At 40.1% G+C, this 18398-nt stretch overlaps 1 protein-coding gene across 4 annotated transcripts in view; it reads right to left on the reverse strand.

Annotated features, from left to right (window-relative positions):
- Positions 1-2493: 2493 nt before the first annotated feature.
- si:dkey-16p21.7 (serine/threonine-protein kinase BRSK2) overlaps positions 2494-18398 on the reverse strand; it is a 38407-nt gene continuing 22502 nt past the window's right edge. For 3 of the 4 annotated variants that reach the window (XM_017697447.2, XM_017697444.2, XM_017697446.2), the window contains 8 exons: positions 15488-15638; positions 11921-11981; positions 9318-9936; positions 7480-7528; positions 7261-7384; positions 6071-6284; positions 5827-5916; positions 2494-4722 (listed from right to left, as the gene is read on the reverse strand). In XM_017697447.2, coding sequence (XP_017552936.1) covers positions 4514-4722; positions 5827-5916; positions 6071-6284; positions 7261-7384; positions 7480-7528; positions 9318-9936; positions 11921-11981; positions 15488-15638 — 1517 coding nt within the window. In that variant the 3' untranslated portion in view covers positions 2494-4513. The remainder of the gene's footprint in view (positions 4723-5826; positions 5917-6070; positions 6285-7260; positions 7385-7479; positions 7529-9317; positions 9937-11920; positions 11982-15487; positions 15639-18398) is intronic. The other variant, XM_037544675.1, reaches the window with a different exon arrangement.

The raw sequence follows: 18398 nt of genomic DNA on the forward strand, positions 1-18398 counted from the left end.
ACAACGAACAGTGATGATGGCAACCTTGCCCACCCTAACAACAGTTGCTACAAAAATGCATTTGTGGATGGGGCAGAAACAGGTCAATTGAGTTTCACATTCACACACAGCTGGTGTCCACACTGCCTGTGTCGTTTCCCTCCTGCCATTCTAACGCTCTGAGGGCTCACGCTTATATATACACACACACAGAATGACCTCAAGGTTTTCTCTGGCACGCCCTTCACTGTTGTGTGGATAGTTGTGCATTAGTTCAAGTTGACCTGTGACTGCATGGGAAAGGCTGGGAGTGCATGTGCCAATCACTTCATACGTGTGTGACTAAGGCATTTAGAGTGTATTTAAAGTCCAGGCTGAATTCACTTGCTCATTTATTCATTTAATTTCCTCCATTATCAATCCTCAATGTGTCTATACAGCAAATATTTGAGGATTGTTTGCTGTGCAGACATATCGAGTCCACTATGCCTGGCATGACTTTATCATTGTGCTGTTCAGAATAGTTTTTTTTCTGACTTTTTTTTCATTATTTGCTGCTGTAATGATGCATCAGTATTGCTATTGTCCTGACTCATCATTACCAAACACCAGGTGGCTATAAATGTGTAGATTACTCTTATGGTGGTCATAAATTAACCTCTACAATGTTGTACAGACCTCTGTTTCAGTACTGTTTATATTACAACACCATCAACTTTACCTTACGGTGGTTGGTTAAAGTTAAAGTGAAAAAACTGAGCTTTTCAGTAGGAATGCACTTGCTCTCCGCTAGGCTAACCTCAGTGATTAGCCAGTTAAGCTAATTTCATAAATGTTGTTAAAATGTAATATTATTCATCTAATAATTGGTTTCTCTGGGTTAATCAAGTCTAGAATGAGAAATGTACTCTATTGTCTTTCATTTTGTTGTTGCTAGCTGTGTAGCCCTTAGCTTGCTAAGCAAGCAGAGTAGAAAATTAACAGCAGTCATTCATAACAGATGGAGTGGTTTGCTAGAGAAAGCCCAGTTGAAACATTCAAATTGAAATACTGCAGTATTTTTTGAAGTATTTTTGTTCAGTCTTTTTATAAAAAGTCTGTCTATTTTAAAAAGATGGCCTCCAGGTCAAATGCCTGGTTTTGTATGACTGGAAATAGCTCTGTAGGGATGGCGCTAAGTTTACCGCCATCCCTACAGAGCTATTTCCAGTCATACAAAAAAAAAGGCTCCTCTTCCTGAATGGGGAGAAACCTATAAACCTAAAAATAACAGCCAAGCTAAAGTTACAAAAACATGTCTGAAATCAGACAAAAATCAGTAGTTGCGTGTTGTGTTTGGCTCAAATTGTACACAAAATGCATGTTTCAGGTTGTTCCAGCTATTGCACTTTTAGCTTATACCCCTTTCCAACAAAGCAATTCGCTTTTTTCTTTAAAGACAGAACTTTCTGGAATATGGATAAACGAACCCATGGCAAGCGACAGGTTTCCTTCTGCTTTTTTAACCTTTTATTTTCTGGCAGAAACCGGATGTTGAAACTGTTTGAATCGAATTGCAAAGTTTGGCCTGCAGGTCAGCCGATGGCCTCCAGGTCAAAGGACATAGTATTTGTAGTATTTGAATATAATGTGGTGCCATTATTTTGTTAGAAAATCTCTGCTTTAGCTTTGCAGTCCACTCTATATTTAGCGCAGTGCGCTAATGTTTTTCTTGAGGTGTATGATATCAAAATTGTATGAGGTATTATCACTCGCTCCTCGGCTGGCATGCTCCTTCAAGCATTTTTGAGTCATTTTGCTTTCTCTTGTGGTTGGAGAGATATGCAAAAACACAGTGAGCATGGCTAATTTTTTAAAATATACAGATACGTATGGATGAGACCTTATTGAACTCCTCATTGCTGCTTATGCACAATTACGCGTGCCATTTTTTCAGATTTGATCAATTTGCGTCAGATCGCAGTGATTTCTCAACGAATTTGAAGTCTACATTAATATTATCTTAATCCTTCACCATCTACCTAATACTGCAACAGAATGGCCCTTAAGATGATGCCAGGGCTCCCTAAATGTGAAGTGCTCAGGGAAATTGATGAGGCACATTAAAAATAGTGCTGAAACAGAGGTCTGCTCTCCAGTGAACACTGCCAGTATTCATTTAACAGAAACGTTTTTTAAATGGACCTAGAATGAAGGTGAGTGGTGGGTGGCATGAAGGACTGGGGGGCAAAGGTGCAACCAGGACAAAAGCTTGCTTTCCTTATCGTGTTCATTGCTTTCCTTGTACGCATTGGGAGGGTTTAAAGAGAGTTTTAGTGTGCAAGAGAGAGGGGGTGGAGCATCGTGACTGTGATTAGATTGTGAGGAGTAAAAGCTGATTCCTTTAAGTGAAGATTTAGGATCAGGTTTCCTTTCCAAACTTAATCTCAACCCTAATGAACTCAAAAACAAAATACGTCCCACAGATCCTCAATCTGCACTCAGCTGTGCACTTCACCGGTTCGCATGGGAGGGGGCAGGGCAGGGACCGGATGTTTCGGATACAATTCTTTTTTTTTTTAAGACAGTGCATTCCAGTTTTTAAAGTCCAGTTATCATTCATTTCATCTCATTTTATCTGTGTGAAGAAGAAGAGCATTCTCACTGACAGCAGCCGTCCACTGAGACAGTCTTGTTTGTGAGTATTTGAGAATATGTGTTTGTGAATACTGCTCGCGTTCGGTACAAGAGACTAGCCTCATGTATGCACGAGTCCGAAGCTTTGGGCTTTTGTGGGTAACATTCTGAAAGACAGAGGGAGAAAACAGAGAGATTGAACCCCTCCCTCCTTCTCCTTCCCTCCATCCTGTCCTCCTCTACTTCTCTGAGGGTCTGTTCAGTTTTGAGACCGTTTTTAATTTCTTGGATGATCTTTGTAATCTTTTTTTCCCCAGCAGGAACCTCCAAGGTGTGAAACTCTGACTTTTCAAAGTTCTTTTGTTGATTTTGTTGTTTCTTTTTCTTTGTTTTTCTCTCTTATGTAAAAGAAATGAACGTGAAATGAAAATGAAATGAGAAAACTCATATAAAACCAAACTGAAATGGCAGATTTTAGGGACTTTTTTTGCAGCATCGTTTTAATATATTTGGGAAAATTAAACAAATGTGACAAATTTATCCATCTGTTTTTCATTCTGGTGGCTTTGTTGGCCCACAGCTGATGTGCCTGCCATTCTGAGCTGACCAGTCTCCACAACACCCAAATAAATAATATAAATAAACAATAAATAAATAAATAATGTATAAATAAAATACATTTACTCAAATAAACATAGCTTTAAAGCAAATAAATACTTTTAAAATAGCTTTTTTGACATTCACTTGCTTGTATATTTTTCGTTTGATGGCAACCACGTCACCAAAAAGGGCTTTTGGACCTTTGTTGTCATCATACGGAGAAAAAGTGAAGTTGCTTGTCCTGTCCTTCTCTTCTTCCCCAGATTTGGACTGTTTTTTGTTCTTCTCATTTTTTGTTGTCGTTTCGAAGGTGTCTAAGGAGCTTTAAACATCACCTCATGAAAGTATGTCCAGCACTTGGTGGCTACATTAGGGATTGAGACTCTCTCTCATTGGTAGATTTAACTGGACACTGCCAGATATGATGCTTGACACAGTGGTGGATCTACTGAACGTTTAAAGGAGTAATGTCTTCAGTAAATCCACAACATGTGACAACAAGTAAATTTCTCGACAAGAAGGCTTTGCTTTACTATGGTGAGTTTATCACCGATATTTTCCTTGTGCTGATATGGACAGGACCAAACACTGGGTCAAAAGTCCATTAATTAGTCCGTTATTTGATTCAAGCTGCCGCTTTGGGGTCAAAATTCTGGATGCCCGTTCACCACTGATGTTCCACGTCTCGATCAACCTGTTTCTACTCCGTCTTTTATCAATCTTCTTCTTTTTAATGATTCTGGTGATTTAGCTTCCGAATCATCTTCAAATTACAGTCCACCGCAGTGACATTTCTCATGGTGATGATAGTGATGATGAAATTGATGAAGATGATCATAAAAAAAGACACAATCATTTCTGTCCCACCTCCTGTATTTTTTCCTCTGCTGATTGTTAACTAGTTTGTGGGTGGTTATAGCTTACTATTGGCTCCAGATCACTTTCAGTCATCCAGCTGTGAGATGCTTGATAGCTAACTGAAGTTTACATTGAGATGCTTTAAAGTCTGTATGTTTTATTCAGATTTGAGATCCGCTGTACTTTTTGCTGTACTTTTCGAGTGACATCAGATTCCAGCTGTTTGAGTGTTTTTCATTCATCCAGGTGCATCTCTATGAGCAGGATCATCCATTTCTTTGAGGTTCCTCTCTCGGCTGTATTTGGACTACAGGTTTTTCTGGTAGCGATGAGCGTGTGTGAGCAGAGTGTGTCTGTGATTTGGGGATTGTGGGTAAAGGGGGGATTTTTCAGGGTCTGAGGTTAAAGGAGCGGGTCCCAGCCCACTCTGTAGGCTCTGCTCTGTTTCCGTAGAGTTTTTTCAGGGCTGAGACTGGGTTCCATTGGAGGAGAGGAGGCGGGTTTTGTCCTTGCCAGACCCCCTGCGCTGAAGGACACCTCCACTGCCTGCCATACTGGCTGCTTCTCCACGCTCCGCCCTCTCACCACGATCTCCACCCCCTTCCGAGCGTCGGGAGTTCTGCCGAGTGGGCGTGCCGGGGGGGCGAGAGGAGAGACCATTCTTCTCATCTGTGAAAGAGAATTGTGTTATTATATTAGTAGTATGATATTATAATAGTAGTACTATATTATATAATTATATTAATATATAGTTATATTTATTATTAAGAAATAATGCACAACACATAAAAAATACTATATATACAGTGCTGTGAAAAACTATTTGCCCCCACCAATTTCTTCTATTTTTGCTAATTTCTCACATGTAAATGTTTCAGATCATCCAACTAATTTTAATATAAGATAAAGACAACATGAATAAACACAAAATGCAGCTTCTGAATGTTCATTTCATTTACTGAGGATATGGATTTATTCAAAACCTATTTCACCCATGTAAAAAAGTAATTGTCCCTAAACCTAATAACTGGCTGTGCCCCTCTTGGCAGTAACTGTAATCAAACATTTGCGATATGTTTTTTACATCACTGTGGAGGATTGCTGGCCCACTTTTCTTTGCACTACTCTCTCTCTCTCTTTGCCAACTCTGAGGTGTGTGTTTAAACAGCAACTGACAAATCCTGCTTATTTTGCCTTTAAGTAGCCTAAAGCAACCCCCTCTATCTCTATGACTGGATGGTTCTCACTGTTCAGTAGACAATGGAGTGGATTATGGGCAGGAAATAAAATTTGGGCACAACAATATAAAGAATGGCTCTCAAAGATGACTGGGCTCTCTTCGTTCTAACCAAAAAACCACTGAAAAGAATCTGTTCCTGAAAGTCAGGCCAGCGTCTTCTTGACACGGCTACAAAACCGAACAAACTCTTCTCACCTCCAGTAGCTGCTGTGCATTGAGTGAGGGCGTACCAAGCTTGCCGGTAGGCAGCCAATAACGATTGTGTTATGAGATGACAACACTTTGTTATAGAGAAAAGGTGAGGTGTTTCAGGCAGCTGAGAAAAGTGGTTTCTGTGGGAGAGAGTTTGTCCCTCTGGCATGTACTTTGAGCTTTGTAACTTTGCAGAGCCTTTACATGTGCAAATACTAGCTACATAAAACCCTAAATGAAAAGGAAAAACTGGAAAAGCATAACACGTCCCCTTTAAACTTCATGGGACTGAATACATTGACTAGCTTTTAGCAACCCAATACAGTAGGAAAAGCTTCCACCTGCTAGTGCCTGGACAGAGGGCTGGTCATGAGTGCTGAGCAGCTGGGCCTGTATGGTCTCCACCACTCTCTTAAACCTGCGACTAGGACCTAAGCGACAAACACATGCACCGAACACACATACAGAACAAAAATAGAACTCTGTGTGAATATAGTTAACACCTTAGTATACAGGTACAGAATTATGTCACCAAAGTGTGTTTTATTTTAATAACTCTTATTTAAATTCTCAGTAATTTCTGACCTGATATGAGGGTGAAGGTGACGCTGTAAATGCCATTCTCCTTCTTTCCCTCTCTCTCCCGCTCCCTTTCTCTCTCTCGTTCCCTCTCTCCCTCTGAAAAGGCGATGTCCACCTGGAATTTCACAGGTTTCTGGAAGACGGACGAACCCCCGGAAGATTTATACTCTGCCCGGAAACTGGTCTGAGAGACTACACTGTGGCTAAGGGAGGGAATCTGGAGAGAGAAAAAGACTTTCAAAGAGGATCTCTGTTCCAGCTGTGAGCAAGAGAAGAGAAGAGAAAAGAACAGAAGAAAAGCGAGGAAAAGAGAAGAGAAAGATAGAGAGATGGAGAGAAGAGAAGAGAAGAGAGGAAAAGAGAAGAGAAAGATAGAGAGATGGAGAGAAGATAAGAGAAGAGAGGAAAAGAGAAGAGAAAGATAGAGAGATGGAGAGAAGATAAGAGAAGAGAAGAAAAGAGAGGAGAAGAGAAGTGAAGACCAGTGAACTGGAGAAGAGAAGAAAAGAGAAAAGAAGAGAAGTGAAGAGAGAAGTGAAGAGAAGAAAGGAGAAGAGAAGAAAAGAGAAGAAAGGAGAAAAGAATAGAAGAGAAGCGAAGAGAAGAAAGGAGAAGAGAACTAAAGAGAAGGAAAGAAAAGAGATGTAGAAAACAGCAAAAGTGAACAGAAAGGAATAGAGCTGAAAAGAAGATGAAAAGAGAAGTGAAACATAAAGAGAAGAAAACAGAAGACAAAAGAAGAGAAGAATATAGATGATAAATAGAGAGAATGAAGAAGAAGAGAATAAAAAAGAACTGGAAAAAAAAGAAAACAAGAGAACAGTCTTAAAAAGGAGTAGAGAAGACAACTGAGGAGAAGAGAGAAAAAGGAAAAAAATGGAAAAGCGGAGAGAAACAGCGAGAAGAATAGAAAACAAAAAGACATGAAAAACACCAGAAATAAGAGATTAAGAGAAGAAAATAGACATGAAAAAAGATGATAACTATACAGAAGAAAAGGTAGAAGGTAATAAAATAGAACTGAAGAGAAAAGAATAAAATGAGGACAAGAAAAGAGAAAATAAAGGAAAAAAGCAGAGAAGAGAAGGGAAGAGAGGAAAAGAGTAGAGAAAAGAGGAAGAGAAGAGAAGAGAAGAGAAGAGAAGAGAAGAGAAGAGAAGAGAAGAGAAGAGAAGAGAAGACGGGTTACTAACTGATAGAAAGGCGTGAACGATGTCGGCTTTGATGGAGCTCAGTGGTTTGTCTCTGATCACCACAAAAATCTGCTCCTCCTTCTCCAGACTGATGAAGTTCCCAAACCAGGACTTCTTAGCCAACCTGCCAGAAACAAACACAGGGTTTTATCACTCTGACACTGATAGACATCCCAATACGATGAACCACACAACCATCCCATCATGCCTGCTACTCACTCTGGGCTTGACTCTGGAGTTAGCCTGGACATGTCTTCAGATGTAGGAACTAAAAATAACAAAAAGATGTGAAGCATTTCTACTTAGAGCTCAGAAAACCTCAGGACTGTTTATTTTGCATGCATGATAGAGGCAAACCAGGCTATACCAACAGAACAGAAATCTGACATATACTTTACAGAGTTCTTTACAGACAGATTTAAGTTAAGATACAGACAAAATACAGAAGCATATAAGTGACAAACAGACAAAACCACCTAATCAGCACTGCTAGTTCAGTGAACATGACCTACATTGCCAGCCACTGTAGAATCCTTACAGATTTAATGCAGTTATAGTTGTCACAGTAGGGAAAACATTACAGTAGTGACACTGGTTGTGAATGAGAATGTAGAGGATTTATTATTAATGTATTTTTTCATGATAAAGACACCATTCATTTAGTAGAGCAGTTTTCATTTGAGAGCAGCAAGCTTGGCAAGGGCTATAAGACTTTCTTTGAGAATGACCTGCATTCCTATGAATATAAAGATATAATGACAAGTGACCCAAAGAGGTCAGCTAAAGCTTTTTAATGTTTCCTAGAATATAGGATCAATGTCAAATGGCTTTCTATGTAATGCCTTAGGTAGGTCATAAAATAATGGCTACTACACCCAAATAGTGCTTTATATATGAAATAGAAAGCCTTTTATATTCATTTGTTAGCTGTATGACTCCCTGTCAAACATCTAGAGCAGTATTTGAGTGCAGAAGCCAGAGCCAGTTGGTGTACGGGATGGTGAGCCATTTGCCACTGCATGTTGGCAGTCATGTTACAATTGTCAGTTGTAGCTCAGTGGGCCAGACTCTATCACACTAAATGTACAGTAAACAGGAGCTATAGATAAAGTCACTGTGGCAGTAACGAGCACATCAGTGCAGTATGTTCACCCGTGTCCAAGCCAAGAGCCAATCAAAATCTATTTGTGAATGAGGTCATTCATATTAAAGACTCTTGGCAAGTTTGGCTGCCAAAACGGACACAAAAAAAGAAAAGAAATGAAGAAAACCAAAATTCTTAGAAACAGAGCTCTGTGCTTTAAGGGAAGAAGTTCTGGCAAATAACAGTAATACGTTTGGTAAAACAAAAATCAAGAAATGAAAGTTTCTTTATCAGAAAATGCTTTTCATACAATGATGTATAAATTATACTTTTACAATTAGAATTTAACCCTTGTGTGGTATTCAGGTCTGTGGCATCCATTTTCAACGTTTACCAAAAAAAAAAAAAGATGCGATTTATTATTATTTCAGCCTCGGCTTACTACCTTACTGTAGTCAGTGCATATATGCACTTTAATTTACTGCAATATACATACTTTATCAAAATACTTATATTCATATTATCTTACATATTAAATCCAAGGCGGAAACATCCTGGACAGATCGCCAGTCCATCGCAGGGCAGACAGACAGACATATACCCCCACTCACACATTCAGGCTGAAATACTCCTTATAATTTCAGCATGAGTGGGTGGGGCTAAACTGTTGTTAGCTGGATAAGCAGGTATACGTGAATGCCTTGTTTTTTGTGACATTACTACAACACTGAATTCAAAACGGGCTGTTTTTTTTTTTAGTTGTGGACTGCATGGAACAAGGTGTGAATGGTATGTTTAGTGTTTACACACTACACCATTCAATCAAACCCTTACTGTTCAAAAAAGCTCTTTAAGACATTTATTATTCAGTATTATTCAGTAACTACTATGAATCTAACATGTAAGTTATAGATTTATGAGCGAGAAAGTTGAAGGCATTAAATGATAATGTTGAAATAACGCTGTGTCTCACCCTGCAGCTTGCGGCGGTGGAAGCGAGGCGAGCCCAGCAGATTGTTCTTGAATGAGTTGAGGCGTGTCCTCCAGTGGGCGGAGCTGCTGGCAGCCATTCCCCCGCCCCCTCCACCGGGGCTAGAGGGCGGGGTTAGGGAGAGGGAGCCCCCACCCACTCCGCCGCCGCCCCCTTCGGCTCGGGAGGAGGAAGAGGAGGAGGAGGAAGAGGGCGGGGTGGGAGAGGGGTGCTGGGAGTGGTGCACGGGGGTCCCGAGGGGGGTGGGGAGCGGGGAGCCCTGCGGGGTGACCTGCGACACATGGGCAGAGTTAGGATAGACGGTCTTAGTGACGGACTTGAGGACGGAGGAGGGAGCGGGGAAGAAGAAGAAGCGAGGGATGGGGGACAGCAGCGGGGAGGGGGATGGGGAGGGGGAGGGGGGCGTCTGCAGAGGGAGGGACTTCATGGACTGCAGGTGGGGCCGCTCGGATGCCGCCTTGGACGGCAGCGTCTGGGTTTTTTGGTCGGGCACACGAGGGGCTGCCCGGGGTGTGGTGGTGACACTTCCCGGTTTGGGGTCTTTGGACTGGGTGTTGGAAGCAGAAGTGACCTCTGATTGGCTGAACGTGAAAACGGGACTCTGACGAGGCGGGAGAGAAAGGACAGAGGGATGGAGGAGGACAGAAGAAGGATGGAGAGATGGAAAGAGAGAGCAATGGTGATGAGCGTTAATGAAAAGCTATGGTTCATGATTAGCAAGAACAGAGTTAAACTGAGCGTGGAACTGACGTTAGGAAAAATGGCACACGTTTTGACCACAACAAGAACAGATACGTCTCTGACCTCTAGGGGAACGTTGTTAAAGCAATGGTTTGGACAAAAAAACTATTTACTTGCACCCCTTTCCCCTTTGCCAAAAAGTAGTGCTGAAGCCAAGACAAAGTTTGCTTCTTTTGCTTTGATTTTTGGTTATGAATATGTTGTCTGATACCTCAGACATTGTTTTATAATTTTTATGATTAGTTTTAAAATAACTTTTTTAGCCTAAAACACATAAAAAATATTGGGTGGAGCAATACATGCAGGGCATTTTGAGGCAAGATAATCCTTATTTCTTCAGATTTACTATCATCAACATTACATCTAAAAACTCAGGAGACTCATGAAGGTTCATTGGTCATTTTGGTTCTTTTAAATAAAATGGCTATGTTTGTGTTGAAGACAATGTGACCCCTGGTTCCTACCATCACCACTGTAAAGAAATCTGAGTCGACAAGTTTAACTACAACAAACAATGTCACATCGAATCACTCTGAGTTACTTTGTTTACATCTTAACCACTAACCTATTATTATGCAGAATTAAAAAAAAAAAAAGAAAAGAACAGACGCAATGCAAAACTGTTATTTCAGACCAGGCATGACAGGCATCATGAAGCAAGAGCGGCTGCTTTTTGTATTATCTTTTACGTAATATAAATATCTGTATTATCTGTTTACTACTCATATAAAATGTATGTAGATGGCATAAAGAGATCAACAATAAAATCTTGACTAGCTGCCATGACTGTTGCTGGCTTTCTCACCAGTTGATGTCGTTCTATATGAAGAGGAGATGCGTTGTAGATGTGTCGATAACATTAACCTAGGTAAGTGAGCGGCAGTTCGAAAAGATGTGGTTGTGCTTCACATGTAGTGTTGACAGCCTTGTGTGATTGGGGGAGTCTTAACTAGCGGGTGGGATTGGAGATGACTAAATTGGTGAGAAAATTAGGTAAAAAAAAAACCCCTAGATCTGTTGATTTGTTTATTAGCCTAGATTGTACACTGTACCATAGACACTGCATTTCCCTACTGTTTCTGCATAGAAACTACTAGCATGCCATACGTGGCACGTGCCAGAAATGGAGCCAAAGCGCATGTTTTCGCTGCCGCAGTGTGGCATGATGTATTCAGCCGGTGTGAAAGGCTACACTCATTAACATAGGAACATACTGGGCATGGCACTGTGCGGTGCTTCATGTGGCGCGGTTACCGCATCTGGTGCGAAACAGGCTTTAGCAAACATACTTGTCCATTTTTGTAAATAATATGCTGTACATTTAGACACACGGTTTGTAGGATGCTAACTATTGGCTATAAGCTTACTTGTTAGCAACATTAGCCTTGTAGCTCCAGTACAGAACAAAAGAAGTAAACTTCCTACACCAGACAGGTCTCAGCTAAAAGACTACATTCAGCAGGAGGGGTAAAACTGTAAATTCTATATTTCTCCAAACCACCCCTTTAAACTGTTATTGTGTTAGCTGTGAGTTAATAAATAAACTGTGCTGCACTACAAACAGGGTTAGATCCAAGACAGAAAATGTTGTATCTCAGCAGGTCTATGGCATGAGTCATGACTCCAAATGGGACAGTGTGAAGTAGATGGAGACTAATAAAACACAACAACTACAGCCAATTCAGCTTTACTGCCCTTTGTATCGTATATAGACCTGACAAAAAAAAAGTGCAAAAGGGCAAAAATAAAGGCAGCCGGTGTAATGATCTAATTCAGAGGCATTTCAGTGAAGCTAAATGATAGACTGGGTGTGGATGACTCCTCTGCTGAGGACAGTTACTTACTCTGGGGCTGCTGAGGGGGCTGGAGGAGAGACCTGTCGAAGCTCCACTGACTGAACGAGATCTGTCAAAACACAGAGAAACAGCACAGTCAGACCTGATATTCTCAATGGCCCATGTGTTTCAGTGTTAGTGGTATATGGCATGTTATATAACAAAGTGAGAGACGAGGTAAACTGCTGCGTATTCTGTATAAAGATCTTGCAGCACACAAGCTATCTGGCACATCAGGCCTGGACATCACTTATAATGGATTTCACAATGTGTCGCCCGTTCAGCATCAGGAGTGATTTAAATGACTTACATACAACAGTTAGTTCAAATTTAGGCAAAATCAGATTAGTTGAGAAGAGTTCATTTAACATATCGCTGTTTTTGGAGGAAAACCTTTTATCTCCAAAATGGTAACTTTACAGGAAAAGTAAAAAACCTACTTTACTTACAATGTACGTCAATGGAACCAGAGATATTTCCAAGTCATTTTGGGCTGTTTCTTTTGGTCCATTCATCATGGAATTTACACACGGTGTAAAGGGCAACAGGTATTTTCAAATTATGTCAAAAACTGAAAAACTAAAAAAAAAAAGACACAAGGTTTTCTTCCGACAGCAGTGATATGTATGATATGTATTTCTTAGAAGGTCCCTTAAAGTGGAATTCCACCAATTCTTTAATACATAATTTAGTGTTTGAGATGTAATCAAGGTCATTTACAGTAGTTGTTGTAAATTGGTTCATTGTCAGAGACTCTGATTTCCTTACAGTGGTGGTGATAGGAACCAGGGGTCATAACTATTTGTATCTACAACACAAATATAACCACTTATTTACCATTCAAAACAACCACTGAACCTTCATGTGCTTTCGTTTTGTATGTTGATGATGGTAAAACAGTAATAAAGCTGAAAAAATAAGTTTTCTTTGGGGAGTATTTTGACTAAGAAAACACTTTCTGTATTCCTCCACCAAATAAATTGATTAAAGTACATTTTGGACCACAATGTTATCGCAAAACTACTATCATAGACATCATGTATTGTATTCATAATTATTTCATGTAATACCTGTCTGCAAAGGCGCTTTTAAAACCATTAAACTTTTCAGGCGTCTGGTTCCTATCACCACCACTGTGAACAATTATGACTTACAAGTTTTTTGAGAATTGAACATTTTACACCAAACCACTCCGAAGGACTCTGATGACATGCTAACCATTTACAGTGGGGAGAACAAGTATTTGATACACTGCTGATTTTTCAGGTTTTCCCACTTGCAAAGCATGTAGAAGACTGTAATTTTTATCATAGGTACTCTTCAACTGTGAGTGATGGAATCTAAAACAAAAATCCAGAAAAATACATTGTATGATTTTTAAATAATTAATTTCCATTGTATTGTGTGAAATAAGTATTTGATCATCTATCAACCAGTAAGAATTTTGGCTCTCACAGACATGTTACTTCTTCTTTAAGAAGCCCTCCTGTTCTCCACTCATTACCTGTATTAACTGCACCTGTTTGAACTCGTTACCTGTATAAAAGACACCTGTCCACACACTCAATCAGTCAGACTCCAGCATCTCCACAATGCCCAAGACCAGAGAGCTGTGTAAGGACATCAGGGATAAAATTGTAGACCTGCACAAGGCTGGGATGGGCTACAGGACAATAGGCAAGCAGCTTGGTGAGAAGGCAACAACTGTTGGTGCAATTATTAGAAAATGGAAGAAATGCAAAATAACAGAAAATCTCCCTCGGTCTGGGGCGCCATGCAAGATCTCACCTCGTGGAGCATCAATGATCATGAGGAAGGTGAGGAATGAGCCCAGAACTACACGGCAGGACCTGGTCAATGACCTGAATAGAGCTGGGACCACAGTCTCAAAGAAAACAATCAGTAACACTCTACGCCGTCAAGGATTAAAATCCTGCAGTGCACGCAAAGTGCCCTTCCTCAAGCCAACGCATGTCAAAGCCCGTCTGAAGTTTGCAAATGACCATCTGAATGATCCAGTGGAGGAATGGGAGAAGGTCATGTGGTCTGATGAGACAAGAATAGAACTTTTTGGTTTAAACTCCACTCGTCATGTTTGGAGGAAGAAGAATGATGAGTACAACCCCAAGAACACCATCCCAACCGTGAAGCATGGCGGTGGAAACATCATTCTTTGGGGATGCTTTTCTGCAAAGGGGACAGGACGACTGCACCGTATTGTGGGAAGGATGGATGGGGCCATGTATCGTGAGATTTTGGCCAACAACCTCCTTCCCTCAGTAAGAGCACTGAAGATGGGTCGTGGCTGGGTCTTCCAGCATGATAACGACCCTAAACACACAGCCAGGGCAACTAAAGAGTGGCTCCGTAGGAAACATCTTAAGGTCCTGTAGTGGCCTAGCCAGTCTCCAGACCTGAATCCAATAGAAAATCTTTGGAGGGAGCTTAAAGTCCGTGTGGCCCAGCGACAGCCACGAAACCTGAAGGCTCTGGAGGAGATCTGTATGGAGGAGTGGGCCAAAATCCCTGCTGCAGTGTGTGCAAACCTTGTCAAGAACTACAGGAAACGTCTCATCTCTGTAATTGCAAACAAAGGTTTCTGTACCAAATATTAAGTTTCTTTTTCTGGTGTATCAAATACTTATTTCACACAATAAAATGGAAATTAATTATTTAAAAATTATACAATGTATTTTTCTGGATTTTTGTTTTAGATTCCATCACTCACAGTTGAAGAGTACCTATGATAAAAAATACAGTCTTCTACATGCTTTGCAAGTGGGAAAACCTGAAAAATCAGCAGTGTATCAAATACTTGTTCTCCCCACTGTAACTATGCAGAAAATTTGAAAAGTCCGTGGATTTCCCCTTTAATCACTGAAGTGTTGTGATTGCAGTTGGTTTTCTGTCCCTCAGTAGTGAGGAAATGCAGCTTTGAGTTGATGTTGATGACCCTTGCTCTATAACACTCAAGTCATTTGATCAGATTGCTCATCCTGTGGCATGAATGCATTTAAAATGCATCTAAAAATGCATGTACTACATCTGAGTTGCTGCTAAGCATCTTCATTCACAAAACAGTTGGATTGATTTTCATCACCTCATCATAACACCAACATGCTACGGTACAATATTACAATATTACTAATTACTAATCCCTGATATTGTCATGATTAATGAAACTTGATTAATGAAAAAGTGTGAAAACTGTGAAAACTGACAGCTCTCGTACACTAAACATTTAAATATTAACATCTACCTGAAGCTCTGAATGTATAAGCGGACCAGTGCAAAGTAATAGCTTTGATTTTTGGATGTTTTGGACAGAAACATAGAACCTGTGTATGTGGCTTACAGATAGCTGGACTTGGCAAAAGAAAGGCCGAACAATTAGCTAAGTGCCGTGGAGCCTCAGCTCGTAAAAGCAGCCTGAATACATAGAGAACACATTATTACAAGCACCTTTAAGATATGTCCATTGTTAGTACAGACTAGGACTGCATAAAGACTCTAAACTAACATTTGCTATAATTATCTTATCTAACTCACTAAACCAAATGAAGGGTTTAAATGTACCTCTGGCTGTGAGCAGAGGTGTCCAGTGCTCTGCGGGGTGGTGTAGGTGAACCCTGGTCCGTCACACTCAGCACCTCCAGACTCTTCCTCTCCGGACGGCAGCGGCCATGACGGGTCAGCATCGGAGAGTCCACGCGCTTACGGGGAGGATCTAAGCACACGTTGAATATAAGCCTGAGTTGAAGGACATTCAAACTAAGTTGGAATTGAGACTAAAATCCTTTTGATTTTAGTGATCATGAAGCTTAAGTATGATTCATTTTTTGTTTAAAAAAAATGACTGAACATTAAATTTTGTCACTACCAAAACGACCATAACACTTCCGAAGCTTTACCAAATATTTCTGTAGTGACAATTTAGCTTATTTTAAACAGAACTCAAAAACACAGCCAGTACAGGATCAGCAAACGCAGCTCAGTTTTACACTGTCAAATCATTATTTTCACTAAAACACAAAAGAAAACTGCAAAAAAAATGTGCCAATTTTTAATGTACCACACTGACTTCCACACTTTGAGACACTTTGTCTTCAAAACAATGGGGTCTAACTGCTCATACCTAATTGTTCTTTAAATATTTTTTTACTGAAGGACTGCAGTTTGAACGTATTTGGTAGAGTATATCCATATATCGCTGTTGTTGGACGAAAACCTTGTATCGACAGAATGGTAACTTTACAGGAGAAGGAAAAAACCTACTCTACTTTTAATGTAAGTCAATGGAACCAGATGTCTTTCCAAGTCATTTTGGCCCGTTTCTTTGGATCCATTCATCATGACATTTACAGACAACGTAAACAACAACAGGTATTTGCAAATAAAGTAAAAAAACTGAAAAATGACAAAAATGGAAATACAAGGTTTTATTCTGACAGCAGCAATATCAAATATATCAAAATATATCACTGCTGTCACAAAAAAACCTTGCATCTCGATTTTTTAAGTTTTTCAGTTATTGTCATAATGTGAAAATACCTCTCGCCCTTTACATTGTGTGCCAATTTCATGATGAATGGACCAAAAGAAACGTCCCAAAATGACTTGGAAAAACATCTGGTTCCATTAATTTACATTGAAAGTAAAGTTTGTTTTTTCCACTTCCTGTAAGGTTACCATTTTGTCAATACAAGGTTTTCTTCCAACAACTGCAACATGTTAATTTATTAAAAATCATTGAAATCATGACTGCACTTGAACTGTGCTGTTTGTTTAACCCGTTAACATCCCATTATTCATTAACTACAGGGACTTCAATGCTCGCTGGTTACACCATCTGATCTCACTTGTTCTTTTTTACCTCGGAGCTCATGACTTTATCTAGAAGTTAAACCAGGTGCTCTGCATTTTTGGAGCACTTGTGGGCGATAGCTCTTGAAGGCAGACATGCATTGTGAATGCTCACTTGCAAAACAGGCCATCGCTTCAGGGCGGGCATTCTGTATGTTATCAGATCAGATTGTGGCTTCTGAACTGCAATGAACCCTGAAATCTGTTTTAATGCCTATTAATTTAAACCAATTCAGAAGATATTGAATCAGATAACATTGTGAAATTCCAGCCTCAGGTAATTAAAAGCAAAAATCTAATCCAAGCACTGCTGGCAAAAGAGTAAAGCCAAAAGTCACCAGGAGCTCAGACTGTTTATGGTTTTCTAGCATTTCCTGAAACTGAAATTATCCTTTAGCCCTGAGTTAGGGTCAAGCACCGGTCAGACCTGTCACACTGGTCACACCCCTGAGTCACAGTAGTAAAACTCTTTCGTTTCCATGTTTTCATAATTATAGGCACTGCAGATCTTTACACAGCAATGTATAGCAATTGCCACCAGCAATATCAAAATCCACAGTCACAAAGTTCAATGCTAATTTGAATAATGAGTTAAAGTGGAATTACATTGATTTTTCACATTTTCTGCATAATAAAATGGTTGAGGAAAAGTCATTCAGAGTGGTCTGGTGTGAAACGCTCTTTTCTAGATAAACTTATAGAGACAGAACTGTTCACAGTGGTGGTGATAGGCAAGGTGTGAAATACAGGGGGTCCTGGGGGGTCCAAGGTCCCTTAATTAACCTCTTCAACCCCCTGAATGTCTTAAAAATAAAATTCTGGAGAGTCCCTGAAAATAACTTCTTTAGGATGTTATGCTGTCCATGAGGGAAAAAATAGACACTCAGATACAAATTTCAGGGAAAGTTAATTGTTTATCTGCTTCATCCACAATCAGTCTTTTCTTTGTTATCCAACCAGAGCGACTGCACTGTTCTGCCTCAGGGTGGTGCTGTAACAAACTGGATCATGTAGTCAAGTCTTTCACAGCCTAGCAACGGTAATCATGCCTGGGATTCCTCTGAAAGACATTACACTATGCTGTAGCATATTTGTAAATCTGAAAACTTACCCAGTTTTCCCAGAAGACTGGTGTAAAGAGGGAACTCTCATTCATTTCTCAAACTGAAGATAAAAGAAGAGCTGAGATCTCAGTTAATGTGAGGAACAGAGCATTAACAAATTAGAAAAGAGATTTTCCAGAAGAAACATCAGCGCTGCTGTGGTGAGTGAGCAGCCAGCCAACAATGGAGTATCCAGCCAACACGGCACCCCCTGAATACCAGGGGGGTATTTTGAACTCCGGCAATAGGAACCAAATGAGGTTAGATTTTAACCCACTGCATTTGATTCGTTTAATAAATGCAAGCTGTATTAATAGGGATATTTCAGATTTACCCATTTAACCATCATCTTCATTACATATAAACACTCAGAAGACGCGTGTAGGTTCACTGGTCATTTTGCATAGCAAATAAAATGGCTGTATTTGTGCTGTAGAAATTGAGACCCCTGGTTCCTATCACCACCACTGTAAAGAAATCGGCAGTTTCATATCAAACCGCTCTGAATGACTTTGTTTACA

The sequence above is a fragment of the Pygocentrus nattereri genome, chromosome 14, assembly GCF_015220715.1.
Source record: "Pygocentrus nattereri isolate fPygNat1 chromosome 14, fPygNat1.pri, whole genome shotgun sequence".
NCBI classification, from domain to species: Eukaryota; Metazoa; Chordata; class Actinopteri; order Characiformes; family Serrasalmidae; genus Pygocentrus; species Pygocentrus nattereri.